This window comes from Epinephelus fuscoguttatus, linkage group LG6, assembly GCF_011397635.1.
Source record: "Epinephelus fuscoguttatus linkage group LG6, E.fuscoguttatus.final_Chr_v1".
NCBI classification, from domain to species: domain Eukaryota; kingdom Metazoa; phylum Chordata; class Actinopteri; order Perciformes; family Serranidae; genus Epinephelus; species Epinephelus fuscoguttatus.
In genome coordinates, this window is record NC_064757.1 from 45,102,570 (window position 1) to 45,128,611 (window position 26,042).

Genomic DNA, 26,042 nt, shown 5'->3' on the forward strand with positions numbered 1-26,042 from the left:
TTCTGAAACACACAGAACACCTCAAAGAGATTTTATATATTTAGAAACTCAAGCAGCAAATGACGACATGAGAGACGCTGTAAACATCAAATGTTGGCACTTTATTGATAAGTAAACACTCCTGTGGAGTACTGATACAGCTCAACTCTTACAGAGGTAGAAAAAGATGTTCAGTGATAATACTGTTTGTTTTCTTTGACCATCAGTAGTTAATCACCAGAAGGAGAGAAAGCTGTGAGCAGAGTCAGAGGAATGTGTGTTTGGAGGAGGTTCAGAGAGTTGCTGTGGATCTGCCGAGCTGAGACATTTAAATTAAAACAGTCGCTCGATTCATTTTTTTGTTGTTTTCATCTTTTAGTCTGTTCATGCAAAATAAACCAGAGACCGTTCTAGTTGGATGGATCAGCTGGGGCAGAGGAGGATGAGGAGCTTTCTAGAAGCACTTGCGGTGGACGATGGAGGGGCCGGATTCGTCATACTCCTGCTTGCTGATCCACATCTGCTGGAAGGTGGAGAGGGAGGCCAGGATGGAGCCGCCGATCCAGACGGAGTACTTCCTCTCTGGGGGAGCGATGATCTAGAAGTGAGGAGAAAAAACAGGTAAGACAGGAAGCAGTGATGCTCAACATGAACAGCAAAAACATTTCATTCATTTCAATTTTATCACTGTTATTTAACAGTCATCAAACGTGCATCACGTCTCCAGCTGACTGTACCAAAGATTATCATGAAAGTTAAGAGCATTTACACTGCAGCAAAGTCCGGGTTCCGATACATCCCCAAAAGTACAATGCACAGCATGCAGACTGGCAAAAAAACTGTTTGACCTCTGACTTGAAGGGTCTCCAACTGATGACTCGAATCTCTTTCAGGGGACAGCCGTAGATTTAAGTCATCCTTCATTAACCTGCATGAAAAAGATAACTACCTTGATTTTCATGGTGGGTGGGGCTAGGGCGGTGATCTCCTTCTGCATGCGGTCAGCGATGCCGGGGTACATGGTGGTGCCACCAGACAGCACAGTGTTGGCGTACAGGTCCTTTCGGATGTCCACGTCGCACTTCATGATGCTGTTGAAGGTCGTCTCATGGATGCCACAAGACTCCATACCTGAACACACAGACAGAACAATGGTTTTAGTGTTCAATTTAACTTTAATGTTGATTTCTAGCTCATACAAGACCAACAATGGCTCTGAAGCAACAAACAACTGTGATGACACCCTGATGGCAGCAGAGATCATTCACTTACTGGTAGAACTCAAACTATGGACAAAATCTAAAACATCTTTACACTTCCCTGTGGATTGACCAAGAACTCAAGAACGCAACATCAGAGCGAGGAGGCATGACCAGAATGCATTCTGATATTATCCCATTTAGATACTGTGATACAGGGTGGAGTTTCCACAGCACCAGTGTTTGTCTCGAGATACAGTCGGTGTTAACACTCATTACCCACCAAGGAATGAAGGCTGAAGGAGCGCCTCAGGGCAGCGGAACCTCTCGTTGCCAATGGTGATGACCTGTCCGTCAGGAAGCTCGTAGCTCTTCTCCAGAGAGGAAGAGGAAGCTGCCGTTTGCATCTCCTGCTCAAAGTCCAGAGCCACGTAGCACAGCTTCTCCTTGATGTCACGCACAATCTCACGCTCGGCTGGAGTTCAAGAGTGGAAATATTTGAGTTACAAAATGGACAAAACAAGATCCAGATTATAATTCTGGCCTGTACCAGTTTAGGAGTAAAAATCGTACCAGTGGTGGTGAAGCTGTAGCCTCTCTCAGTGAGGATCTTCATCAGATAGTCGGTCAGATCTCTGCCAGCCAGATCCAGACGGAGGATGGCGTGAGGCAGAGCGTAACCCTCATAGATGGGCACAGTGTGGCTGACACCATCACCAGAGTCCATCACAATACCTGGAAGACAAAAAATACCAGATTACAAAAGGAAAAACACTTTTCTGATGTCATTCTGATCAGCAGGCGTCATGGCTTAACACCATAACTGACAAGCTCAGTGGCCTAGTGGTAGAGTGTCCTCTAGTGTCACCACATGATTCCCAAGCGTGGCAGCGCTGCTGCTCACCGCTCCCTCAGGGGATGGGTCAAATGCAGAGAAACTTTAACCAAAATGTGTTCGACTGCACTTCCTCTAATGGCCACTAGACGATGCACAGACTAGGAGAACAGACAACTGAATGAATACCCCAACATTTCAGCAGGAACTCTCAAATTCAATGCTGCAAGATGTTTCAGACATGTTTGAGTTCCCACCTGTGGTACGACCGGAGGCGTACAGTGACAGGACGGCCTGGATGGCCACATACATGGCAGGAGTGTTGAAGGTCTCGAACATGATCTGGACCAATGAGAAAAGACAACAGGTGTCACTGTGGAAGCCCAGACAACTGGAGACCAAACAAAAACCCTGTAGCTTGTTCTCCAGTACGAGTTTCAGAATATGTTGAGAGTCAACAAAGCGTGAACACACCTGTGTCATCTTCTCCCTGTTGGCCTTGGGGTTGAGTGGAGCCTCAGTCAGCAGGACTGGATGCTCCTCAGGTGCAACACGGAGCTCGTTGTAGAAGGTGTGATGCCAGATCTGCAGGACAGGACAGCTCGTTAGTTTGACAGTAATGGCGGCAGCTTTAGAACTGGTAGTCAAATACATGAAGAACAATCCAAGTCTGGCTGGTGGCAGCTTTTTACTTTGGGATATTTTCTGTGGTGCAAGGTACAATTTTGAGGTGCACAACTGAGCTGCTTTTACTCGATTGTACTTCTACTCTAGTACACCATGTAAACATCTTGACCTTCTCCATGTCGTCCCAGTTGGTGACGATGCCGTGCTCGATGGGGTACTTCAGGGTCAGGATGCCTCTCTTGCTCTGGGCCTCGTCTCCCACGTAGCTGTCCTTCTGTCCCATTCCCACCATCACACCCTGCACACACACAGTCACACCTTTACAGTCACCTGTTGCATCTTGTTTACCTGGTGGCTAGATTTTATAAGTCATGTAACACAGGTGATGTTCATGCTGGTGTTGGTACCTGGTGTCGGGGGCGACCGACAATGGAGGGGAAGACAGCACGGGGGGCATCGTCTCCGGCGAAACCGGCTTTGCACATGCCGGAGCCGTTGTCAACAACGAGGGCAGAGATGTCGTCATCCATGTCTGAAACATTTTGATAAATAAACATGCCGTTAATTTTTCTCCCAACACCTTAAACAGATTCACACTTCTGTTTTTATTATCTTTTGTTTCTGTGATGTTTGCTGTTCTGGTTAAACAACTGAAAACTCAATAAAACCATGTTTGCCAGTGTTTTCATTAAAGCTCCCATTTGGCAAATCATGCAAGAGTTTAGATTTCAGGGTCAGTGATGATTCAGTTTTAACACAGATTCAAAACTAATTTATTTAATAAAATGTAGTTTTATAAAACTGGATTTGGGAACAAAGGTCACGTCTCGGACATATCCCATGTCAGCCCAAAAGTATTCGAGCGCACCTGATCCATTCTTTTTCTCCAACACTCACAGCCCACCTGCCAAATCCCTTTTTGCCTCTTACATCTTTTCCTCTCCTCCTTTCCACACACAGGAACCAGAGGATCTCTATCTGAAGCTGAGTTTACAAAGAGACACCTGCTCCACTCAGTCTCAACTCTCCGGTTCCCTCCTGCGTTCCTGCCTTTGACCGACACATCTGTCATCGCTGACATCCACGACCCAAAGAGCCACCCTTCATCCATCGACCCTCATCCTTTCAGCCTTCATCTGACCCTCAACCCGTCATTCCTCAACCTTCATCGCACATCCTATCACCCCTTCATCCCTTGATCCTCACCCCTTCATCCTTTCCTCCAAACCCTTAATCCATCATATGAAATTAACCATTCCAAATCTTTATCTTATCGGCTCTTGGTTAATGAAATGTTATTTTTGTAAACTGCCCACTGAATAAAGTGAAAGATTTATGCGTTATTTAAAATAATAATTTATGAAACTGTAAATAAGTGTAAAATTTAACTCAAGAAAATGTGTCAGAAATAAGCAATGAGGTTATTAAATCTTTTACTGACAGCTCACTGACTTTTTCAGAATTAATCCACTGTATAAAATCAGGAGTGCATGTTAGTGATGGGACACCTTCAGGTGATGAGTCTTGCACAACTTCTTTAACACTTTAATGTGGATGGACTCTGCAGGTTTCTTGATGGAATTTCCCTCGGAGACTAAACTGAAACTATTCTAAATTTCCTGCAGCCCTCAGTGGAATGACAGATGTATGTCGGGTGTGGCGCTTCAAGTCGTCCAACCTGATGAGCTTAACTCTCTGACCCTTTTAGCCCCATAGCTGCAGGACCTTTGAAAACAAGTTGAGGGAGATCAGAAACTTCCTGTTGAGCAAACACCAGACTCTGCAGCCTCTCTGTGACGCAACACTTAAACTGCAGCCACATTTTACGACAGCACCCAGTCAATTAATGCAGTTATTCTAATTCAGGGAGGTTTATTTTGTGGACTGGATATGCAGAGAGGAGCAGCCCTTCCCTCAGGACATTCACACACAGCTGACACATCTGCTCATTCCCTGAAACAGTTACACAACTCAAAATAAAAAAATATTAACAAGCCCAGGAGGTCTGATTGTGTCTTTAGCAGCTCTTTACAGAACATAAAAAGCTTTAACAACAACAGCACTATGGAAGGATTTGCAGCATTTAAACAAAAGAAAAGCATCCTTAAAAGAATTTCATTAAGATCGTTTCCTTCTATATATTTGTCTTCTTCATCAGCCCTGATCTCTGCTGCTGTCTCCTGTTAACATCACTGATTTATTTCATTCTCCAGTGTCTCCACAGTTCCTGCCTTGAGACATGGTTGTAATTTATTAGAATTTGCCTTTTTAAACTGCAGGTTCAGCTGGTGGGAGATGATGACTGACAGCCAACACAGTTGTTTTTTTAAACGCTGATCTCTTTCACATTACAGTGAACTCTTTGAGGAAGCTGCATCAATGTATGTGCTGACGTTTTAAATGTTTTAATCCAGAAAAGATTCAGACAGTTCGCGTAAAACAATGACAGAATATGTTCTGTGCATGAAGTCAGGCTGTTTCTCTTCATTTCAAAGGGCTGAAAACTGATCTGATGTTCTGATGTTCCCATCATCACCTGTCTGTCACACACCTGCAGTTATTCAGTGTTGGTGAGTCTGACCGATGAATGCTCTGATAGAGCTGCACAAGATCTGAGATATATCCCGTCAGAGCGCCGGGTCTTACCTGTGCAGGTGAGTGTCGAGTGCGTCTATCAGGGAAGTCTCGCGGATGTGTCTCTGCCCCAGCTGTGCTTCGTGGATGCGGCAGCGCGAGCTAAACCGCAGTGACTTTATCCACGCTCGCGGGACTCGACGCGATGTCCATAAAAGGTAACTTTCCTTCAGCTGGCGCTCTCATTGGTCCAGGCGAGCGGGATCTTTCAGGTTCTTCCAACCTGTGTCGTGATTGGCTGAAGCAGGCATCTGTCACTGTGGTGGGGGCACGCGACATAATAACCATTTTCAAACAACAGCAGAAAAAACCCTCAAGGTTTTTACTGAGAAATGTCCCCTGAGCCAGAGAGCTGTGATTGGCCTGTCAGACCGGAAAGGTGAGTAGAGATTTGAAGCATCTCTGTGCAGGTGAAGACACAAACCATGCCGCTCACAAACCAAAACACTTCAAACCACATTTAAAGTTCTTGAAATAGATACTTCCTGCTGGTTAAAGAGAGAGCTGGCAGAACATGTTGAAGCACAAAGAGAGTTGCTGGTCTGCAGAGAGCTCCGTCTGCATGTCTGATTCTGTTGCATCACCTGTTTGAATCATGCTGAGGATTCCTGCTCTGCTGTGTGGATGCTGAGGAGGATTGTGTTCACACACAGGGTCAAACTGACTCTGAGAAGGTGGAGGTTACAGATGGTGTCAGAATGGATCCAACATGTCACATATGCCACTTGTAATTAGACAAATCCTCCACAAATAAAGAGAGCCTTTTAATTTGAACTGAAAACCCCTAAAACTCAGTTTAAGGTTGAAGTGGAGTCACTGCAGCTCTCCTCTCCTCTCATATTAAACCACAATGGGAGGTGTCTGTTTTGCATACCTTCATAACTTTCTCACATTTAACGGGTGTTTACAGTATCTGGAGGAATTTGACTGTATTTGTATTTCAAAGAAGTAAAAGCTGAGCTGCTGATTATAGAACTTATTGTAGCATGCATGGAATTGTCTAACCCTCAGTGCTCTGTGGCTAATATCCAATTAACCATACTTACACAAGTCTTGATGGGTTTTACTTCTCATGGGAAATCAGCGGCAGTTTGCTGGAGGACCTGATGACACTTGTTGCCACAGCGCGTAGCGACACATCAGTGGGCTGAACGGAGATGATGTGTGAATGAAATCATGTGGCTAATAAACTGTTCAAGTTGTTTGAAGAAGTCATCTCAAGATTAAAATTATATGTGGCAACATTCATTGGCAGATTATGAGACAATGGGCCCCTGGGCATGGACATGCAAAGGGCCCCACCACCCCATGGGAGCAAGACACAAAGAATTTGGGGTGGTTTTGCGTTTGTTGTCGTTGTGCATCTTTTAAGATAAGATAAGATAAGATAAGATACACCTTTACTGATCCCACAATTGAGAAATTCCAGTGTTACAGCAGTCAAGGAGAAAGAGTCAGATTAAAATTTCAAAATTTAAACTTAAAAAACTTGTGATTGTTTTGTGTCTCTTTGTAGTGATATTGTTTCTCATTCTGGTTATGTTGTATATCTTTGTTGTATATACTCTGTATTTTTTAATTGTTATGTGTCTTTTTAATGGTATTGTGTCTCTTTGTAATGGTTTTGCTTATTTTTATAGTTATTTAGTGTCTCCTCCTTTGCATCTCTCTGTGGTCTTTCTGTGGTCATTTTGACTCATTTCATGGTCTGTACATGTTTATTTGAGTAACATTTGTAGGAGAAGGTCAGGGACAAGCCCCTGCCAATTTGGGCCACTGGGCCTGGTTGGCCCATTCAGTAATCCATCCATGGCAACACTCAAAAATTTTTTGCTTGTCCTGTATTATTATCCATCTTTCTCAGCTCAGCTGCCTGTTTTATCAGTAGAGACTGACCTCTGGTGGTGCATGATTAGTTCCCCTTTACAGGTTCAATATAACGACCTCCTACACTGTTGCCTCATTTGGTGTTGTTTGAAACTTTTGACTCCACCCTCTAGTGCCATCTTTTGGCTCTATCTACAGTGGTATGCAAAAGTTTGGGCACCCTTGGTCAAAATTTTGTTGACTGTGAATAGTTGAGTAAGTAGAAGATGAACTGATCTCCAAAAGGCACAAAGTTAAAGATGAAACATGCTTTTCAACATTTTAACCAGATCAGTGTATTATTTTTGTTTTGTACAGTTTGAGGATAAAAAACAGGAAAGGAGCAAAAGTTTGGGCACCCCAAGACATTTGAGCTCTCAGACAACTTTTACCAGGTTCTCAGACCTTAATTAGCTTGTTAGGGCTCTGGCTTGTTCACAGTCATCGTTAAGAAAGGCCAGGTGAAATTTCAAAGCTTTATAAATACTCTGACTCCTGAAACCCAACAAGCAGCAGCCATGGGCTCCTCTAAACAGCTGCCTAGCACTCTGAAAAATTAAAATAACTGATGCTCACAAAGCAGAAGAAGACTTGAAGAAGATAGCAATGTGTTTTCAGGTAGCTGCTTCCTCAGTTTGTAATGTCATTGAGAAATGTCAGTTAATAGGAACTGTGAAGTTGAGGTCTGGAAGACCAAGAAAACTTTCAGAGAGAACTGCAGAAGACCTGCAGGAAGATTTCTCAGACTCTGGTGGTGCACTGTTCTACTGTGCAGACACACCTGGACAAATATGAGCTTCATGGAAGAGTCATCAGAAGAAAACCTTTCCTGTGTCCTCACCAGAAAATTCAGCATCAGAAGTTTGCAAAGTAACAGTGAAACAAACTTGATGCTTTTTGGAAACAAGTCCTGTGGACTGATGAAGGTAAAACAGAACTTTTTGGACACAATGAGCAAAGGTATGTTTGGAGAAAAAAGGTATACCTGTCCTGTTAATACCTGTTAATATGTATAAGAGTGAAGCATTAAAATGACGACATGAGAGACGCTGTAAACATCAAATGTTGGCTCTTTATTGATAAGTAAACACTCCTGTGGAGTATTGATACAGCTCGACTCTTACAGAGTCCAATCAACAGAACAGATGAGGAGAAAAGCCAAATATTGATGCACTGGATTGTTGAAGAGACACAGGTAAAAAAAAAAAAGATGTTCAGTGATAATACTGTTTCTTTGACCATCAGTAGTTAATCACCAAAACGAGAGAAAGCTGTGAGCAGAGTCAGAGGAACGTGTGTTTGGAGGAGGTTCAGAGAGTTGCTATGGATCTGCCGAGCTGAGACATTTAAATTAAAACAGTCGCTTTTTGTGATTTCTCATCTTTTAGTCTGTTCACGCGAGATAAGAGACTGTTGAAGCTGGATGGAACAGCTGAAAGGATGTTTACCCTCCCAGCTGGGGCAGAGGAGGAGGAGGAGGAGGATGAGGAGCTTTCTAGAAGCACTTGCGGTGGACAATGGAGGGGCCGGATTCGTCATACTCCTGCTTGCTGATCCACATCTGCTGGAAGGTGGAGAGGGAGGCCAGGATGGAGCCGCCGATCCAGACGGAGTACTTCCTCTCTGGGGGAGCGATGATCTGGAAGTGAGGAGAAAAACAGGTAAGACAGGAAGCAGTGATGTTCAACATGAAAATGAATAATCAGGTTTGTCCACTGGGGGGCAGTAGAGCCTTCAAAGACCAAGTCAGGGGTGATACAGCACCTTGAATTAAGACCTGCAGCAGACTGAAGGACTTGTATTCTTTCTCTACTGGAGCCATTGCTGACATGATTTAAGTCATCCTTCATTAACCTGCATGAAAAAGATAACTACCTTGATTTTCATGGTGGGTGGGGCGAGGGCGGTGATCTCCTTCTGCATGCGGTCAGCGATGCCGGGGTACATGGTGGTGCCACCAGACAGCACAGTGTTGGCGTACAGGTCCTTTCGGATATCCACGTCGCACTTCATGATGCTGTTGAAGGTCGTCTCTTGGATGCCACAAGACTCCATACCTGTAGACACGGACAGAACAATAGTTTTAGTGTTCAATTCAACATTAATGTTGATTTCTAGCTCATACAAGACCAACAATGGCTCTGAAACAACAAACAACTGTGATGACACCCTGATGGCAGCAGAGATCATTCACTTACTGGGAAGAACTCAGAAACTCTGGATAAAATCATCAAAAGAGCAACTAATCCAAAAATTTGAGTCTTCAGGCCGAGACAACATTTAAAAGATTCACATTCAAATCAAGAGAGATTTGGCTGCTGTTCGATGGGACCTTTTGAATCTTGATGTTGACTGTACACAAATAGTTCACTGAATTTGCTCCAGTAAGGAAAAGTAAATTAAAACTAGGGTCCCGTTTATACGACAATGATTTTAACTAAAAACAGTAAACTTTAGTTGCGTTTTGACCGATCGTTTACACAACAGCAGCGTTTTGGGTGCCTGAAAACGCAACGTTTGGAAAACAGGTTCCAGAGTGCAATTTTTTGGAAACAGCACAGTCTCTGGTGTCATAGAAACTTGCAATATGCAGTTCCTCTGAAAACAGAGACGTTTCACACATGCTCATTACGGTATCAGTCACTAGACATGCACGAGAAAGTCGACCATCACAACAACAGTGGTGGACTCCTGAGCTCTGTCTGTGCTGCTCACTCTGATGAATTTATCAACGCTTCGCCATCATAGTGTAGATTTACTGTAGCAACTCCACCTCATCGTCTGTCCAGACAAACGTTCGTGCAGTTGCCATTTTGTTTGTTTGTACATCACCGCTCTGTAGAAGGAAGCATAAGCGTCACACCGCCAACTACTGGCCTGGCATGTATACTGCAGCGTTTTTGGTCATTTTTGTGGATCCATGTGCACAGCAATTGTTATCAAAATGCTGCCGTCTAAATGTGGAATTTTTTTCAAAATGAAAATGAGAAATGATTCTGTTTTCAGTGGATCGTTTTCGTGTAAACATGGCCTAGATCATCCAATGGATTGATCAAGAACTCTGGGAAGCAACATCAGAGCGAGGAGGCATGACCAGAATGCATTCTGATATTATCCCTTTTAGATACCCGTCAAAACAATGATACAGGGTGGAGTTTCTACAGCACCAGTGTTTGTCTAGAGATACAGTCGGTGTTAACACTCATTACCCACCAAGGAATGAAGGCTGGAAGAGCGCCTCAGGGCAGCGGAACCTCTCGTTGCCGATGGTGATGACCTGTCCGTCAGGAAGCTCGTAGCTCTTCTCCAGAGAGGAAGAGGAAGCTGCCGTAGCCATTTCCTGCTCAAAGTCCAGAGCCATGTAGCACAGCTTCTCCTTGATGTCACGCACAATCTCACGCTCGGCTGGAGTTCAAGAGTGGAAATATTTGAGTTACAAAATGGACAAAACAAGATCCAGATTATAATTCTGGCCTGTACCAGTTTAGGAGTAAAAATCGTACCAGTGGTGGTGAAGCTGTAGCCTCTCTCAGTGAGGATCTTCATCAGATAGTCGGTCAGATCTCTGCCAGCCAGATCCAGACGGAGGATGGCGTGAGGCAGAGCGTAACCCTCATAGATGGGCACAGTGTGGCTGACACCATCACCAGAGTCCATCACAATACCTGGAAGACAAAAAATACCAGATTACAAAAGGAAAAACACTTTTCTGATGTCATTCTGATCAGCAGATGTCACGATTCAACACTGAAAGGTGTTCGACTGCAGTTCCTCTAATGGCCACTAGACGATGCACAGACTAGGAGAACAGACAACTGAATGAATACCCCAACATTTCAGCAGGAACTCTCAAATTCAATGCTGCAAGATGTTTCAGACATGTTTGAGTTCCCACCTGTGGTACGACCGGAGGCGTACAGTGACAGGACGGCCTGGATGGCCACATACATGGCAGGAGTGTTGAAGGTCTCGAACATGATCTGGACCAATGAGAAAAGACAACAGGTGTCACTGTGGAAGCCCAGACAACTGGAGACCAAACAAAAACCCTGTAGCTTGTTCTCCAGTATGAGTTTCAGAATATGTTGAGAGTCTCAGCTGATTGTGAACAAAGCGTGAACACACCTGTGTCATCTTCTCCCTGTTGGCCTTGGGGTTGAGTGGAGCCTCAGTCAGCAGGACTGGATGCTCCTCAGGTGCAACACGGAGCTCGTTGTAGAAGGTGTGATGCCAGATCTGCAGGACAGGACAGCTCGTTAGTTTGACAGTAATGGTGGCAGCTTTAGAACTGGTAGTCAAATACATGAAGAACAACTGACCCTTCGCTAAGCCCCGCCCCCCTTAGTTACTGTTGCCACGTCCGTCAAGCTTTCGCTCCTAGGATAAGAAATATGGAGTTTTCAGCGATATCAGTGAGAGATATTCCAAAGAAAATAACATCAAATTTCTGGAAAAACTGTTCGGAGATATCAGGGAGAAGACGACAGAAAGGTCTTCAATGTGCATGTGAGAGCTACATTCACAATATCATCTGCTGGCGGAGTATAAATCACGAGAACATTAAAATAGAGGGGAAAGCTCACCAGTCGCAATGCAAGCATCAGGCACCCCACGTCTTGACACAAAGAATGTTCTTGTACAGCAGGGTAAGTCAATATACGGTTTAAATTTAAGTTAATGTTGAGTTATGTTCCCTCCTTGGTGTGGAGAGCGGAGGGAGAGCAGCTAGCACACAATGCTAGGGTTAGGTAAAGTTAACGTTAGCATCTTAACTTGGAACAAACGTAGGTGTTTTTATTGATCTTTGCTGGATTCAGCTGTTCGTGTGGTCTTCCACACTGTTTAAGCCATATCTGGCATCTCTCTCCTTGGGTCTTGGGCTTGGGGAAGGGGAAAAATTCAACACCACCTTCGACACTTTTTGGGTATTAGGTGTCAGACTTGCAGGTAGCTACTGTATGCACACTGCTTCGGCATATTAGCTTCTGCTGAAAGCTTGACGGACCTCTCAGTTGCTAACGTAGGATTGGACAGTGACTGTTTAAGGGAGAGGCTTCGCGAAGGGTCAATTCAAGTCTGGCTGGTGGCAGCTTTTTACTTTGGGATATTTTCGTGTGGTGCAAGGTACAGTTTTGAGGTGCACAACTGACAGTGGCGGTTCTAGGCCAGTTTCAATGGGGGGGCCAAGCTAGGGCCAGTCCTTTTGATACAGGGGCACATACAAGTACGGTCAAATATCTAAGTCTGAACAATAAGATATATATATGTGTAAGGGGGTCCGGGGGCATGCTCCCCCGGGAGAAAATTTTGTATTTGATTTAAAGGCATCAATCTGGTGAATTCTGAGAGCAAAGTTATAATGGCAGAATATGCCTAGATTTCAACATCTTTGTGCTTTTTATGTGTGAAAAATGTTCCATTTTTACTGATAAAAACACTAGTTGTATGTTATGGTGAAGGGTTACACTTAAAATACGGCTAAGGATTAGTGGTTAAACATTTCAGTAATCAAAAGAAAAATGACTGACGTACTGATCTGCCTCTGGAGGGCTATTTTAATATTTAAAATCATGTGCAGACAAAATATTCTTTTAAAATTCTCACACTCACAAGTACAGTTCCAGATACGCAAAACAATACAAAAAACGCAAAACGAAAGGAAAACAAAAGGTGAGATTCAAATAAATTACACACAAACAGGCACAAGTTACTGCTTTCCTCCCCCCCTCTCGATTTGCAAGTACAGCACCCTGAATCAGAGCATTTCAAAAGCCCTCAGGTAGTTGAATGTCTCTGGGACAGGCCCATTTATAGCAACCCACTGGATCCGTGGCGTGCGCGATCCGGCCGAGGCGCGGGTGCTGGAGCTAATAGCAGCCATTCAAGAAGCTGCTCCACCAGCCGCGGCCTAGAAGCGGCTCGGCGCTCCGCTCCGCTAAAATTACGCACCGGGTCTATTTCTGATGGCGCGTCAATTTGCACAGACCAAATGAGTCAAACAGGAAGTCAGGCGCAGAAAAGACGAGAGTATCCAGTTGATTTTCAAAATAAAAGACCCATGAAAACTCCGGATCGTATTTCACATCACTGCATAAACATGATGTGACAGGCATGAGTCAAATGAAAAGGAAAAAGTTTTCAGAGCTTACCTCAATGGTGCTGTATGTTGCCGTGCAGGCTCAGAGTTGTCTTAAATACAGCCACACAATTCTCTACTGATGTTTTCTGGGTGTTTTCAAGAATGCTCACGAAGTGGATGTCAGTATTCCTCAATATTCCGCTTAGAAATGCGGTCTGCTCTATCAACTCAGGCTCACATTAGCGCTAGGAGAGCGACGTCTGTGGTGAGGCCGGGGAGGGTGAGGGGGAGGGAGGGGGGAGCCGAAGAATTCCCAGTAGGAGCTCCAGCCGGTGCGCTACAGAGTAACGTTCATTTACCGGAGGCATTTTATATCTGGCCAGTTTTTGGAGACTGTGGCAGGGCAAATTAGTCAATGTATGGGAAACACTAAACACTAGAAAACTCAGGCCCTTTTCCTTCTTGTGTGGTGTATTCTGCATGATTCACTGGGTGCGCCTCTTTAAGTGGTCCGACCGGCAACCTGTTGAGACGATTTAGTTCCGCGTTCCCCCTCCGACTCCTCGGCGGGGGGGCCACAGGGGGGGCCGGACTCGGAGTTACGGGGGCACTGGCCCCTGCTGGCCCCCGCCTAAAACCGCCATTGACAACTGAGCTGCTTTTACTCGATTGTACTTCTACTCTAGTACACCATGTAAACATCTTGACCTTCTCCATGTCGTCCCAGTTGGTGACGATGCCGTGCTCGATGGGGTACTTCAGGGTCAGGATGCCTCTCTTGCTCTGGGCCTCGTCTCCCACGTAGCTGTCCTTCTGTCCCATTCCCACCATCACACCCTGCACACACACAGTCACACCTTTACAGTCACCTGTTACACCTTTGTTTACCTGGTGGCTAGATTTTATAAGTCATGTGACACAGGTGATGTTCATGCTGGTGTTGGTACCTGGTGTCTGGGGCGACCGACGATGGAGGGGAAGACAGCACGGGGGGCATCGTCTCCGGCAAAACCGGCTTTGCACATGCCAGAGCCGTTGTCAACAACGAGGGCAGCGATTTCATCATCCATGTCTGAAACATTTAGATGAAAAAACATGCAGTTAACTTCACACATAACACCATAAATAGATTCATACGTTTATGTTTTACTAGCGGGGCGGCACGGTGGTGTGGTGGTTAGCACTCTCGCCTCACAGCAACAGGGTTGCCGATTCGATATCAGGTGTGGGAGCCCTTCTATGCGGAGTTTGCATGTTCTCCCTGTGTCAGCGTGGGTTTCCTCCAGGTGCTCCAGCTTCCTCCCACAGTCCAAAGACATGCAGGTTAATTGGTGACTCTAAATTGTCCGTAGGTGTGAATGTGAGTGTGAATGGTTGTCTGTCTCTATGTGTCAGCCCTGCGATAGACTGGCGACCTGTCCAGGGTGTACCCTGCCTCTCGCCCGATGTCAGCTGGGATAGGCTCCAGCCCCCCCGCGACCCTCAAGAGGATGAAGCGGTTAGAAGATGTTTTACTAGCCTTTGTTTCTGTGATGTTTGTGGTGTGCTCCAGCACCACATAGTGGCCACAGAAAGTGCTACAAAATGTGCAATAGGTCCATTCCAGCACCCACGCTCAGAACTATCATTTCTCTCTTATGTGCAGATTCGACTTTCACTGGAACGAGCAGGCGCATCAGCTGGCTTCCAACCAGTACCCCCAAGGTATGCGAAGGTATGAGGGTCCATTCATTGATGCTCGCTGCTTTAATTTAGCGTTAGTTCCATACAAGTATAACTGGTATTAGAACAGGAAGTTCAGCACTACTCAGCAACATCACAGTATACTAACGCCCAACAGAGGGCACTCTATCTAGCCTGGTTCCAGACCATAGACCCCGCCCACTCAACTGAGTAGGCTTGCATCTCTGGTCTGGCATACTGCAATGAATTTGCGATTTATCTCGTCCAAACGATGGACGGACCAATGAACACCGGGGGTGGGGGCGGGTCTAGCGATTAGCTCATCAGCGCCACGCTAATGGCGACCGCTGCAGATCCTACAGACCACATTAATGATGCTATCGAGGTATTTCGCCACTACTCACGTTAATGGAGGACCAAATTAAGGAAGCTGCTAAACTGGATTTAACAGCGATGCAGCTGGGCGTGCAGGACGACGGAGACATTTTAAACGGGCAATGCTCGCTTGTTTTCGGCGCCCCCGAGGCATGGATACTAATGACGTCAGATTCTGGGTGAGTCGCTGATCTCTACTGATTGGTTAGGGAAAAAATCAAATTCCCTCCCCCTTTTAAATCGCCTTCAATGGAGGCGATGTCAGACTGAAGGTTCTGGGAGCTTCAGTCTGACACTCAGGCTACACTCTATCACCACATATAGCAGCCCTAGCACTTTATTAGTGACAGATGGGGACATTCATCCACTGCAATCCTCTTCTTCTGCACCATAGAATATCTTGACAACTTTACTTTTTATTTTAATTATGGACCTCACTCAGAATACCTAAAAACTGAATTTAGGAATTTTTCCTCGAGAACTTTGGCACAGTAAGATTTAAGTATTATTTAGAATAAGAGAGAAAATGAGTCAGAAATAAGCGGTGAGGTTATGCAATCTTTCCCTGACAGCTCATTGGCTCTTTTAAACTCATCCACTGTTACAAAATCAGGAGTGCACGTTAGTGATGCAACACCTTCAGGTGTGATGAGTCGTACAACTTCTCAGAAATGATTTGAACACTTTAATATATTATATGTGGAAGCACTCTGCATGTTTGTGTGGTTACCCCTGATGTAATTTCCCTCTGAGACGACACAGAAACCACTCAAACTTTCTGCAGCCCTGACTGGAGTGACTGTTGTATGTCAGGCCTGGCACTTTGTCGTCTAACCTGATGTTCTAATCTCGTGATGTTTTTTTGTGGCATTGCCTCAGGACATTTCAAAACAAGTTCAGGCAGATCAGAAACCACTCCTGTTTAGCAAACTCAACAGACTCTGTAGCCTTTCTGCTTATGAGGCAACATGTCTTAAATGTCTTTATACTTTAACTGTACCTTTTGTAATTAATTAAGTTAATTTTAACTGCAGAGTCCTGTCTGTTACTGAGCGACAATGTGATAAGATTTCTTTAAAGGTTTTATTTTCTCATTCCCTGAAGCAGTTACACAACTAAAATTAAAAATCACTAACAAGCTCCAGAGGTCTGATTAGTGTCTTTTAGCAGCTCTTAACATAAAGTAAAAACTTCATTCATCATTTTTACTAAAAGTACGTAAAACAAAGTGAGTTCACAGGAAAAACATCCACGGGCAGAATAATTTCCTTGTACATATTTGTCTTATTCATCCCAGATCTCTGCTGCTGTCTCCTGTTAACATTACTGATTTATTTCATTCTCCAGTGTCTCCACAGTTCTTGACTTTCATTTATTCATTTCCATAACTGTTTATCCTGGAACAGGCTCGCGAGGGAGCTGAAGCATATCCTAGCTGTCACTGGGTGAGAGGCAGGGTTCACCCTGGACAGGTCGCCAGACTATCACAGGGCTGACACATAGAGACAGACAACCATTCACACTCACATTCACACCTACGGACAATTTAGAGTCACCAATTAACCTGCATGTCTTTGGACTGTGGGAGGAAGCTGGAGCACCTGGAGGAAACCCACGCTGACACAGGGAGAACATGCAAACTCTGCACAGAAGGACCCCAGCAGGCTCGAACCTGAGACCCTACTGTGAGGTGACAGTGCTGATCTCTGCCGCTCAGTTTCTCAAGTTTCTGACTTGAGAAATAAATGGTATTTTATTAGAATTTGCCTTTTAAACTGCAGGTTCAGCTGGTGGGAAACAATGATTGAGAGCCGACATCCTCATACTTGCAGAGATGTTGTCAGATAGTTTTTAACCCGGACATGCTGATCTCATTCAGATTACAGTTAACTCTTTGAGAGAGCTACACCTGTTGGTGTGCTGATACTGTCAATGTTTTAATCCAGAAAAATTCAGTAGTTTCTGACAGAAAGTTCAGTATTTACGTAAAACAACAATAAATAACTTTACAGGACATCACATGTTGTGTGCATAAGGTCAGATTGTTTCTCTTTATTTCAAAGGGCTGAAAACTGATCTGCTGATTTAAAGATTTCCAGGATAACTCAAACTCCTGTAACTGTAACATTTAGTTTTGAGATATTTCACATTCAAACGCTGCTTCTTACCTGGTCAGGTGAGTGTTGGGTGTGTCTGTCAGGAGTTCTTGCAAGAATGTCTCTGCCCCAGTTGTGTGCAGTGAATGCAGCACCACGAGCCAAACCCACATTAGTTTTATTAACGTTCGCGGGACTCCTCACGATGTCCATAAAAGGTAATTGTTCTCTCAGGTGGCAGTCTCATTGGACCAGGTGTGCAGTGGGGCAAATCGGATAAAAACAGTTTCCAAGGAAGGCAAGAAAGAGGGAAGAAAAACTCCTCAGGCTTTTTGGATTCCACCAGAGCAGCTCTGTAGAGATTTTAAGCGTCTCTGTGGAGGTGAAGAAAGGGCTTCTCACAAACAAAACAATTCCAACTTCTAAATTAAAGCTGCAAGCAGCATTGTTCGGGACCTCGGACTCTCGTTGTCGGCCTCCAGCTCATGTAGACAGTGTGAATTATTTGTAAGAGTCAAAATGTCGATAAAACAAGCAATGTCAAGAGAACATAAGGTCATTTTTGGCAATGAACCCATGACTTGGTAGTAGAACTTTGATGGCTTCTGAAAACCAAACTACTGACGACATCAATCAATCAATCAATTTTATTTAAAAAGCCCAAGATCACAAATCACAATTTGCCTCACAGGGCTTTTACAGCATACAACATCCCTCTCCCTCTGTCCTTAGGACCCTCACAGCTGATCAGGAAAAACTCCCTTTAACAAAGGCACAAAATGGTAGAAACTTCAGGAAGAGCAACTGAGGAGGGATCCCTCTTCCAGGACGGACAAACGTGCAATAGATGTTGTACAGAACAGATCAGCATGATACATTAACGGTAATCCGTATGACACAATGAGACAGAAAGAGATGCAGGACAGACGATAATGTTAATAGCTTACAACAACATTAATCAAAGTTATAATTTCAAATATTAAAATTATAGTTCTGGCTACTGTGGTACAATATGTTGAAAGTATATATTAATATCTGATAGTATACATATGTGACAATAATCATGTTGAGGAACATGATGGATAGGAGGTGATACAGGGACTTCATTTCTTTTGTCTTTCTGACAAAGACATTTACTCCAATCAGTTTGCCTCTTGGCTAACACTGGATTTGCATTTGCCATTCTTTGAGGATTGATTTCTGATTAAGGCCGAGGGTTTATCCTTTTACCACCTTAATCAAAGCAATACCGCACATTCAGGTATGGGATACAACTAGGTTCGGGTAACGTACACCTAGCCCGATCATTCATCCAGTGCCATTTAAGTCCCGTGTGATCTGTACACCTTCCGGATAAGTGTACATGTATGAGTCATGTACAGCCCCGCTTACCCTTGGCTCGGCTCTCCCGTGCTGGCACACCCTGTCAATTCAGGTGCGGCTATCTAACTACATCTACTAACTATTTTTAATAGCTAATTGAAGGGGGCTGTTGGACAGCATTTGGGACACTAAGTTAATTTAGACTATCACTATTAGTCAACAACTAGCTGACACTGAGCCCCATGCTGAGCTCCACAGCAGTGATGTCACCATTGTGCCCTGGTTGTGCATTGACATCCACTCTATTAAACGAAGCTTTTCTCCACCTACTAAATTGTTCTCTGACAAGAAAACTAAAAGGTTTTGTTGTAATGTACAACCCCAAAAACTTATGTTTAGATCCATCCATAGATATCATTGCAATAATTTTACAGCGGCCATCTTGCACACCATCATTGCTAAAACATGTCATATATCAGTGATGACAAAAACAGGTGGTGTATGAGAACCCCCAGACCCCCTGGCCAATTACATATCTTTCCAAATTTGCTCCTAGTTCGGCCCCCACGGTGTCTGCTTGGAAAAATTCTGGCCCCTGGACAAATCTAGTTGATGACTGCTGGTCTAGAGTTTTGAGGAACTGGTGATTGGTCTTTGGTTGCCATTTTGTTTACTTATACTGCCCAAAATCAAATCACAAATTTACCTCAGAGGTCTCTAGAGTCTGCACAGCATGTCACTGTCTGTGATTATGTGCTTTGATGTAAAGCAGCTGTAGAGATAAGGAAATAACATTTTCTGAAACACAAAACACCTCAAAGAGATTTTATATATTTAGAAACTCAAGCAGCAAATGACGACATGAGAGACGCTGTAAACATCAAATGTTGGCACTTTATTGATAAGTAAACACTCCTGTGGAGTATTGATACAGCTCGACTCTTACAGAGTCCAATCAACAGAACAGATGAGGAGAAAAGCCAAATATTGATGCACTGGATTGTTGAAGAGGTGGACACACAGGTAGAAAAAGATGTTCAGTGATAATACTGTTTGTTTTCTTTGACCATCAGTAGTTAATCACCAGAAGGAGAGAAAGCTGTGAGCAGAGTCAGAGGAACGTGTGTTTGGAGGAGGTTCAGAGAGTTGCTGTGGATCTGCCGAGCTGAGACATTTAAATTAAAACAGTCGCTCGATTCATTTTTTTGTTGTGTTTATCTTTTAGTCTGTTCATGCAAAATAAACCAGAGACTGTTCTAGTTGGATGGATCAGCTGGGGCAGAAGAGGAGGAGGAGGAGGAGGAGGAGGAGCTTTCTAGAAGCACTTGCGGTGGACAATGGAGGGGCCGGATTCGTCATACTCCTGCTTGCTGATCCACATCTGCTGGAAGGTGGAGAGGGAGGCCAGGATGGAGCCGCCGATCCAGACGGAGTACTTCCTCTCTGGGGGAGCGATGATCTGGAGGTGAGGAGAAAAACAGGTAAGACAGGAAGCAGTGATGCTCAACATGAACAGCAAAAGCCTCTCATTCAGTATTTTTGTTTTGAATGTTGAGTTTTATGAGGATGTGACCAGTTTCATCTAAAAATACTGGACATGTTTAAACATAGTACATTGTGTCTATCACTGACACACTACAAACTCAACTTGCTTAGATTGAATGTAATACGGAAACTGGGACACAACCTTTAATGCTGGGGAAGGCAGTTCGTTTTTGGCATCATAGGACAAAAGTCTCCATAATAACATGAGCATATTGTATTGCAAGTGACTGAGAGAAATCTAGAGTTGTGCATCTCATCTTGGCTCTGTTTTTAGGCTTTATAAAATCTAGCCTGTGATGAGAGATTCTCTCCAAGCACACGTCATTTTAGAGAGTGTGTTGCTGCTGGCTGTTCTACAAATGCCCTTGAACATCATCTCAGTGAAAGGCTGATTCAATGGCAGAGGATCCTGCAGTGAAAAAAAAAAAAAAATCAAAAAGAGTCTAGAAGAGAGTCTGCCAATGAACAAAATAAAACACAAGTCAGTATTGGCAAAGTGCTTGAGATGGAGAAAAGTTGTGAATAGTTAGGCCCTCTGCTAACTGGAGCAAAAGGCTCATAGCTGTGTCAAGTTCACATTTATGTAGCTACCATAGATAGAGCCTCGAATCACAGTTTGTCATCGTTATCAGCTTTCCTACGGGTTACCCTTTGCAGCATTCGTCCAGGTTACCTTTCAAATAACTGCAAAAGTTAAAGAATTAATACTAGTAATATAATTACACAGGAGAGAGTTCTGAAAAGTTTAGCTGATAATGTGACATTAAACTGATTGTTTCTAAATGTTGGTTCTCTGCAGAACATAAATCAGATCCTCTAGAAAACTAATAATCAGGTTTGTCCACTGGGGGGCAGTAGAGCCTTCAAAGACCAAGTCGGGGGTTATACAGCACCTTGAGTTAAGACCTGCAGCAGACTGAAGGACTTGTACTCTTTCTCTACTGGAGCCTTTGCTGACATGATTTAAGTCATCCTTCATTAACCTGCATGAAAAATATAACTACCTTGATTTTCATGGTGGATGGGGCGAGGGCGGTGATCTCCTTCTGCATGCGGTCAGCGATGCCGGGGTACATGGTGGTGCCACCAGACAGCACAGTGTTGGCGTACAGGTCCTTTCGGATGTCCACGTCACACTTCATGATGCTGTTGTAGGTCGTCTCATGGATGCCAACGGACTCCATACCTGAACACATGGACAGAATGATAGTTTAAGTGACCAAAAACAGCTCTGAAACAACAAACAACTGTGATGACACCCTGATGGCAGCAGAGATCATTCACTTACTGGGAAGAACTCACAAACTCTGGATAAAATCATTAAAAGAGCAACTAATCCAAAAATTTGAGTCTTCAGGTCGAGACAACATTTAAAAGATTCACATTCAAATCAAGAGAGATTTGGCTGCTGTTCGATGGGACCCCGACAGCAGCGTTTTGGGTGCCTGAAAATGCAACGTTTTGAAAACGGTTTCCAGAGTGCAATTTTTTTGGAAACAGCACCATCTCTGTTGTCATGTAAACTTGCAATATGCAGTTCCTCTGAAAACAGACACTTTTCGCACATGCTCATTACGGTATCAGTCACTAGGCGTGTGCGAGAAAGTCGACCATCACAACAACAGTGGCGGACTCCTGAGCTCTGTTTGTGCTGCTCACCCTGATGAATTTATCAACGCTTCCCCATCAAAGTGTAGATTTACTGTAGCAACTCCACCTCGTCATCCGTCCAGAAAAATGTTCGTTCGGTTGCCATTTTGTTTGTTTGTACATCACCGCTCTGTAGAAGGAAGCATAAGCGTCACACCGCCAACTACTGGCCTGGCATCTATATTGCAGCGTTTTTGGTCATTTTTGTGGATCCGTGTGCACAGCGATTGTTATCAAAGTGTTGTCGTCTACATGCAGAACTTTTTTTCAAAACGAAAAGAAAGAACTGCAGAGACTGGACCACTTAATTGGCCTAAAAGGTTCTGTACTGAGCTGGTTTAAATCTTATTTATCTGATCGTTTTCAGTTTGTTCACGTTCATAATGAATCGTCCTTACGTACCAAAGTTTGTTTTGGAGTTCCGCAAGGTTCTGTGCTCGGACCAATCCTATTTACTCTATATATGCTTCCTGTAGGTAACATCATTAGAAATCACTCTATAAATTTCCATTGTTATGCAGATGATACACAGTTTTATTTATCGATGACGCCAGAAGAAAGTAATCAATTAACTAAACTCCATAACTGCCTTAAAGACGTAAAAACTTGGATGAGCACCAATTTCCTGATGTTAAATTCAGACAAAACTGAAGTTATTGTTCTTGGCCCCAAACAACTCAGAGACTCTTTATCTGATGACATATTTTGTCTAGATGCCATTGCTCTGGCCTCTAGCACTACCGTAAGAAACCTCGGAGTAATGTTTGATCAAGATTTGTCTTTTAATTCTCATTTAAAACAAACCTCACGGACTGCATTTTTTCATCTGCGTAATATTGTGAAAATTAGGCCTATCCTGACCCGAAAAGATGCAGAAAAATTGATCCACGCTTTTGTTACCTCAAGGCTGGATTACTGTAACTCACTATTATCAGGTAGCTCTAGTAAGTCCTTAAAAACTCTCCAGCTAATGCAGAATGCAGCAGCACGTGTACTAACAGGAACTAAGAAACGAGATCATATTTCTCCTGTTTTAGCTTCTCTGCACTGGCTCCCTGTAAAATCCAGAATTGAATTTAAAATCCTACTGTCAACTTATAAAGCTCTAAATGGTCAAGCTCCGTCATATCTTAGAGAGCTCATAGTGCCTTATTATCCCACCAGAACACTGCGCTCTGAGAACGCAGGGTTACTCGTGGTCCCTAAAGTCTCCAAAAGTAGATCAGGAGCCAGAGCCTTCAGCTATCAGGCTCCTCTCCTGTGGAATCATCTTCCTGTTACGGTCCGGGAGGCAGACACCGTCTCCACATTTAAGACTAGACTTAAGACTTTCCTCTTTGATAAAGCTTATAGTTAGGGCTGGCTCAGGCTTGCCCTGTACCAGCCCCTAGTTAGGCTGACTCAGGCCTAGTCTGCCGGAGGACCCCCCTATAATACACCGGGCACCTTCTGTCCTTCTCTCTCTCTCTCTCTCTCTCTCTCTCTCTCTCTCTCTCTCTCTCTCTGTCTCATTGTGTCATACGGATTACTGTTAATTTGTCATGCTGATCTGTTCTGTACGACATCTATTGCACGTCTGTCCGTCCTGGAAGAGGGATCCCTCCTCAGTTGCTCTTCCTGAGGTTTCTACCGTTTTTTCCCCGTTTAAGGGTTTTTTTGGGAGTTTTTCCTGATCAGCTGTGAGGGTCTTAAGGACAGAGGGATGTCGTATGCTGTAAAGCCCTGTGAGGCAAATTGTGATTTGTGATATTGGGCTTTATAAATAAAATTGAATTGAATTGAAATTGAACTCTGGGAAGCAACATCAGAGCGAGGAGGCATGACCAGAATGCATTCTGATATTATCCCATTCAGATACCCATCAAAACAATGATACAGGGTGGAGTTTCCACAGCACCAGTGTTTGTCTAGAGATACAGTCAGTGTTAACACTCATTACACACCAAGGAATGAAGGCTGGAAGAGCGCCTCAGGGCAGCGGAACCTCTCATTGCCGATGGTGATGACCTGTCCGTCAGGAAGCTCATAGCTCTTCTCCAGAGAGGAAGAGGAAGCTGCCGTAGCCATTTCCTGCTCAAAGTCCAGAGCCACGTAGCACAGCTTCTCCTTGATGTCACGCACAATCTCACGCTCGGCTGAAGTTCAAGAGTGGAAATATTTGAGTTACAAAATGGACAAAACAAGATCCAGATTATAATTCTGGCCTGTACCAGTTTAGGAGTAAAAATCGTACCAGTGGTGGTGAAGCTGTAGCCTCTCTCAGTGAGGATCTTCATCAGATAGTCGGTCAGATCTCTGCCAGCCAGATCCAGACGGAGGATGGCGTGAGGCAGAGCGTAACCCTCATAGATGGGCACAGTGTGGCTGACACCATCACCAGAGTCCATCACAATACCTGGAAGACAAAAAATACCAGATTACAAAAGGAAAAACACTTTTCTGATGTCATTCTGATCAGCAGACGATTCAACACTGAAAGGTGTTCGACTGCAGTTCCTCTAATGGCCACTAGACGATGCACAGACTAGGAGAACAGACAACTGAATGAATACCCCAACATTTCAGCAGGAACTCTCAAATTCAATGCTGCAAGATGTTTCAGACATGTTTGAGTTCCCACCTGTGGTACGACCGGAGGCGTACAGCGACAGGACGGCCTGGATGGCCACATACATGGCAGGAGTGTTGAAGGTCTCGAACATGATCTGGACCAATGAGAAAAGACAACAGGTGTCACTGTGGAAGCCCGGACAACTGGAGACCAAACAAAAACCCTGTAGCTTGTTCTCCAGTATGAGTTTCAGAATATGTTGAGAGTCTCAGCTGATTGTGAACAAAGCGTGAACACACCTGTGTCATCTTCTCCCTGTTGGCCTTGGGGTTGAGTGGAGCCTCAGTCAGCAGGACTGGATGCTCCTCAGGTGCAACACGGAGCTCGTTGTAGAAGGTGTGATGCCAGATCTGCAGGACAGGACAGCTCGTTAGTTTGACAGTAATGGCAGTAGCTTTAGGACTGGTAGTCAAATACATGAAGAACAACTGACCCTTCGCTAAGCCCCACCCCCCTTAGTTACTGTTGCCACGTCCGTCAAGCTTTCGCTCCTAGGATAAGAAATATGGAGTTTTCAGCGATATCAGTGAGAGATATTCCAAAGAAAATGACATCAAATTTTCTGAAAAACTGTTCGGAGATATCAGGGAGAAGACGACAGAAAGGTCTTCAATGTGCATGTGAGAGCTACATTCACAATATCATCTGCTGGCGGAGTATAAATCACGAGAACATTAAAATAGAGGGGAAAGCTCACCAGTCGCAATGCAAGCATCAGGCACCCCACGTCTTGACACAAAGAATGTTCTTGTACAGCAGGGTAAGTCAATATATGGTTTAAATTTAAGTTAATGTTGAGTTATGTTCCCTCCTTGGTGCGGAGAGCGGAGGGAGAGCAGCTAGCACACAAAGCTAGCGTTAGCTAACGTTAACGTTAGTTAGCATCTTAACTTGGAACAAACGTAGGTGTTTTTATTGATCTTTGCTGGATTCAGCTGTTCGTGTGGTCTTCCACACTGTTTAAGCCATATCTGGCATCTCTCTCCTTGGGTCTTGGGCTTGGGGAAGGGGAAAGATTCAACACCACCTTCGACACTTTTTGGGTATTAGGTGTCAGACTTGCAGGTAGCTACTGTATGCACACTGCTTCGGCATATTAGCTTCTGCTGAAAGCTTGACGCACCTCTCGGTTGCTAACGTAGGATTGGACAGTGACTGTTTAAGGGAGAGGCTTCGCGAAGGGTCAATTCAAGTCTGGCTGGTGGCAGCTTTTTACTTTGGGATATTTTCTGTGGTGCAAGGTACAGTTTTGAGGTGCACAACTGAGCTGCTTTTACTCGATTGTACTTCTACTCTAGTACACCATGTAAACATCTTGACCTTCTCCATGTCGTCCCAGTTGGTGACGATGCCGTGCTCGATGGGGTACTTCAGGGTCAGGATGCCTCTCTTGCTCTGGGCCTCGTCTCCCACGTAGCTGTCCTTCTGTCCCATTCCCACCATCACACCCTGCACACACACAGTCACACCTTTACAGTCACCTGTTACACCTTTGTTTACCTGGTGGCTAGATTTTAAAAGTCATGTGACACAGGTGATG

The 26,042-nt window shown here is 44.3% G+C and overlaps 3 protein-coding genes across 8 annotated transcripts in view; all 3 read right to left on the minus strand.

Moving 5' to 3' along the window:
- Positions 1-80: 80 nt before the first annotated feature.
- Positions 81-26,042, minus strand: part of LOC125890740 (actin, cytoplasmic 1-like) — a 29,992-nt gene continuing 4,030 nt past the window's right edge. The window contains exons 1-9 of one of the 3 annotated variants that reach the window (XM_049579530.1): positions 17,446-17,518; positions 3,048-3,172; positions 2,810-2,938; positions 2,488-2,598; positions 2,271-2,355; positions 1,752-1,913; positions 1,462-1,653; positions 929-1,110; positions 81-577 (exon numbers count right to left, since the gene is read on the minus strand). In XM_049579530.1, the coding sequence (XP_049435487.1) occupies positions 434-577; positions 929-1,110; positions 1,462-1,653; positions 1,752-1,913; positions 2,271-2,355; positions 2,488-2,598; positions 2,810-2,938; positions 3,048-3,170 (1,128 nt within the window). In that variant the 5' untranslated portion in view covers positions 3,171-3,172; positions 17,446-17,518 and the 3' untranslated portion in view covers positions 81-433. Of the gene's footprint in view, positions 578-928; positions 1,111-1,461; positions 1,654-1,751; positions 1,914-2,270; positions 2,356-2,487; positions 2,599-2,809; positions 2,939-3,047; positions 3,173-5,286; positions 5,432-17,445; positions 17,519-26,042 lie in introns of those variants that run through there. The other 2 variants (XM_049579529.1, XM_049579531.1) reach the window with 2 other exon arrangements.
- LOC125890738 (actin, cytoplasmic 2-like) lies at positions 8,193-14,291 on the minus strand. Its single transcript, XM_049579519.1, has 8 exons — positions 14,167-14,291; positions 13,928-14,056; positions 11,266-11,376; positions 11,036-11,120; positions 10,644-10,805; positions 10,354-10,545; positions 9,016-9,197; positions 8,193-8,779 (listed from the first exon to the last, which is right to left on the minus strand). The coding sequence occupies exons 1-8, from the start codon at positions 14,287-14,289 to the stop codon at positions 8,636-8,638; spliced, it is 1,128 nt and encodes a 375-aa protein (XP_049435476.1). The 5' UTR covers positions 14,290-14,291; the 3' UTR covers positions 8,193-8,635.
- LOC125890739 (actin, cytoplasmic 1) overlaps positions 19,571-26,042 on the minus strand; it is a 39,003-nt gene continuing 32,531 nt past the window's right edge. For 3 of the 4 annotated variants that reach the window (XM_049579527.1, XM_049579523.1, XM_049579522.1), the window contains exons 3-9: positions 25,823-25,951; positions 24,742-24,852; positions 24,512-24,596; positions 24,125-24,286; positions 23,835-24,026; positions 21,246-21,427; positions 19,571-20,155 (exon numbers count right to left, since the gene is read on the minus strand). In XM_049579527.1, coding sequence (XP_049435484.1) covers positions 20,012-20,155; positions 21,246-21,427; positions 23,835-24,026; positions 24,125-24,286; positions 24,512-24,596; positions 24,742-24,852; positions 25,823-25,951 — 1,005 coding nt within the window. In that variant the 3' untranslated portion in view covers positions 19,571-20,011. The remainder of the gene's footprint in view (positions 20,156-21,245; positions 21,428-23,834; positions 24,027-24,124; positions 24,287-24,511; positions 24,597-24,741; positions 24,853-25,822; positions 25,952-26,042) is intronic. The other variant, XM_049579528.1, reaches the window with a different exon arrangement.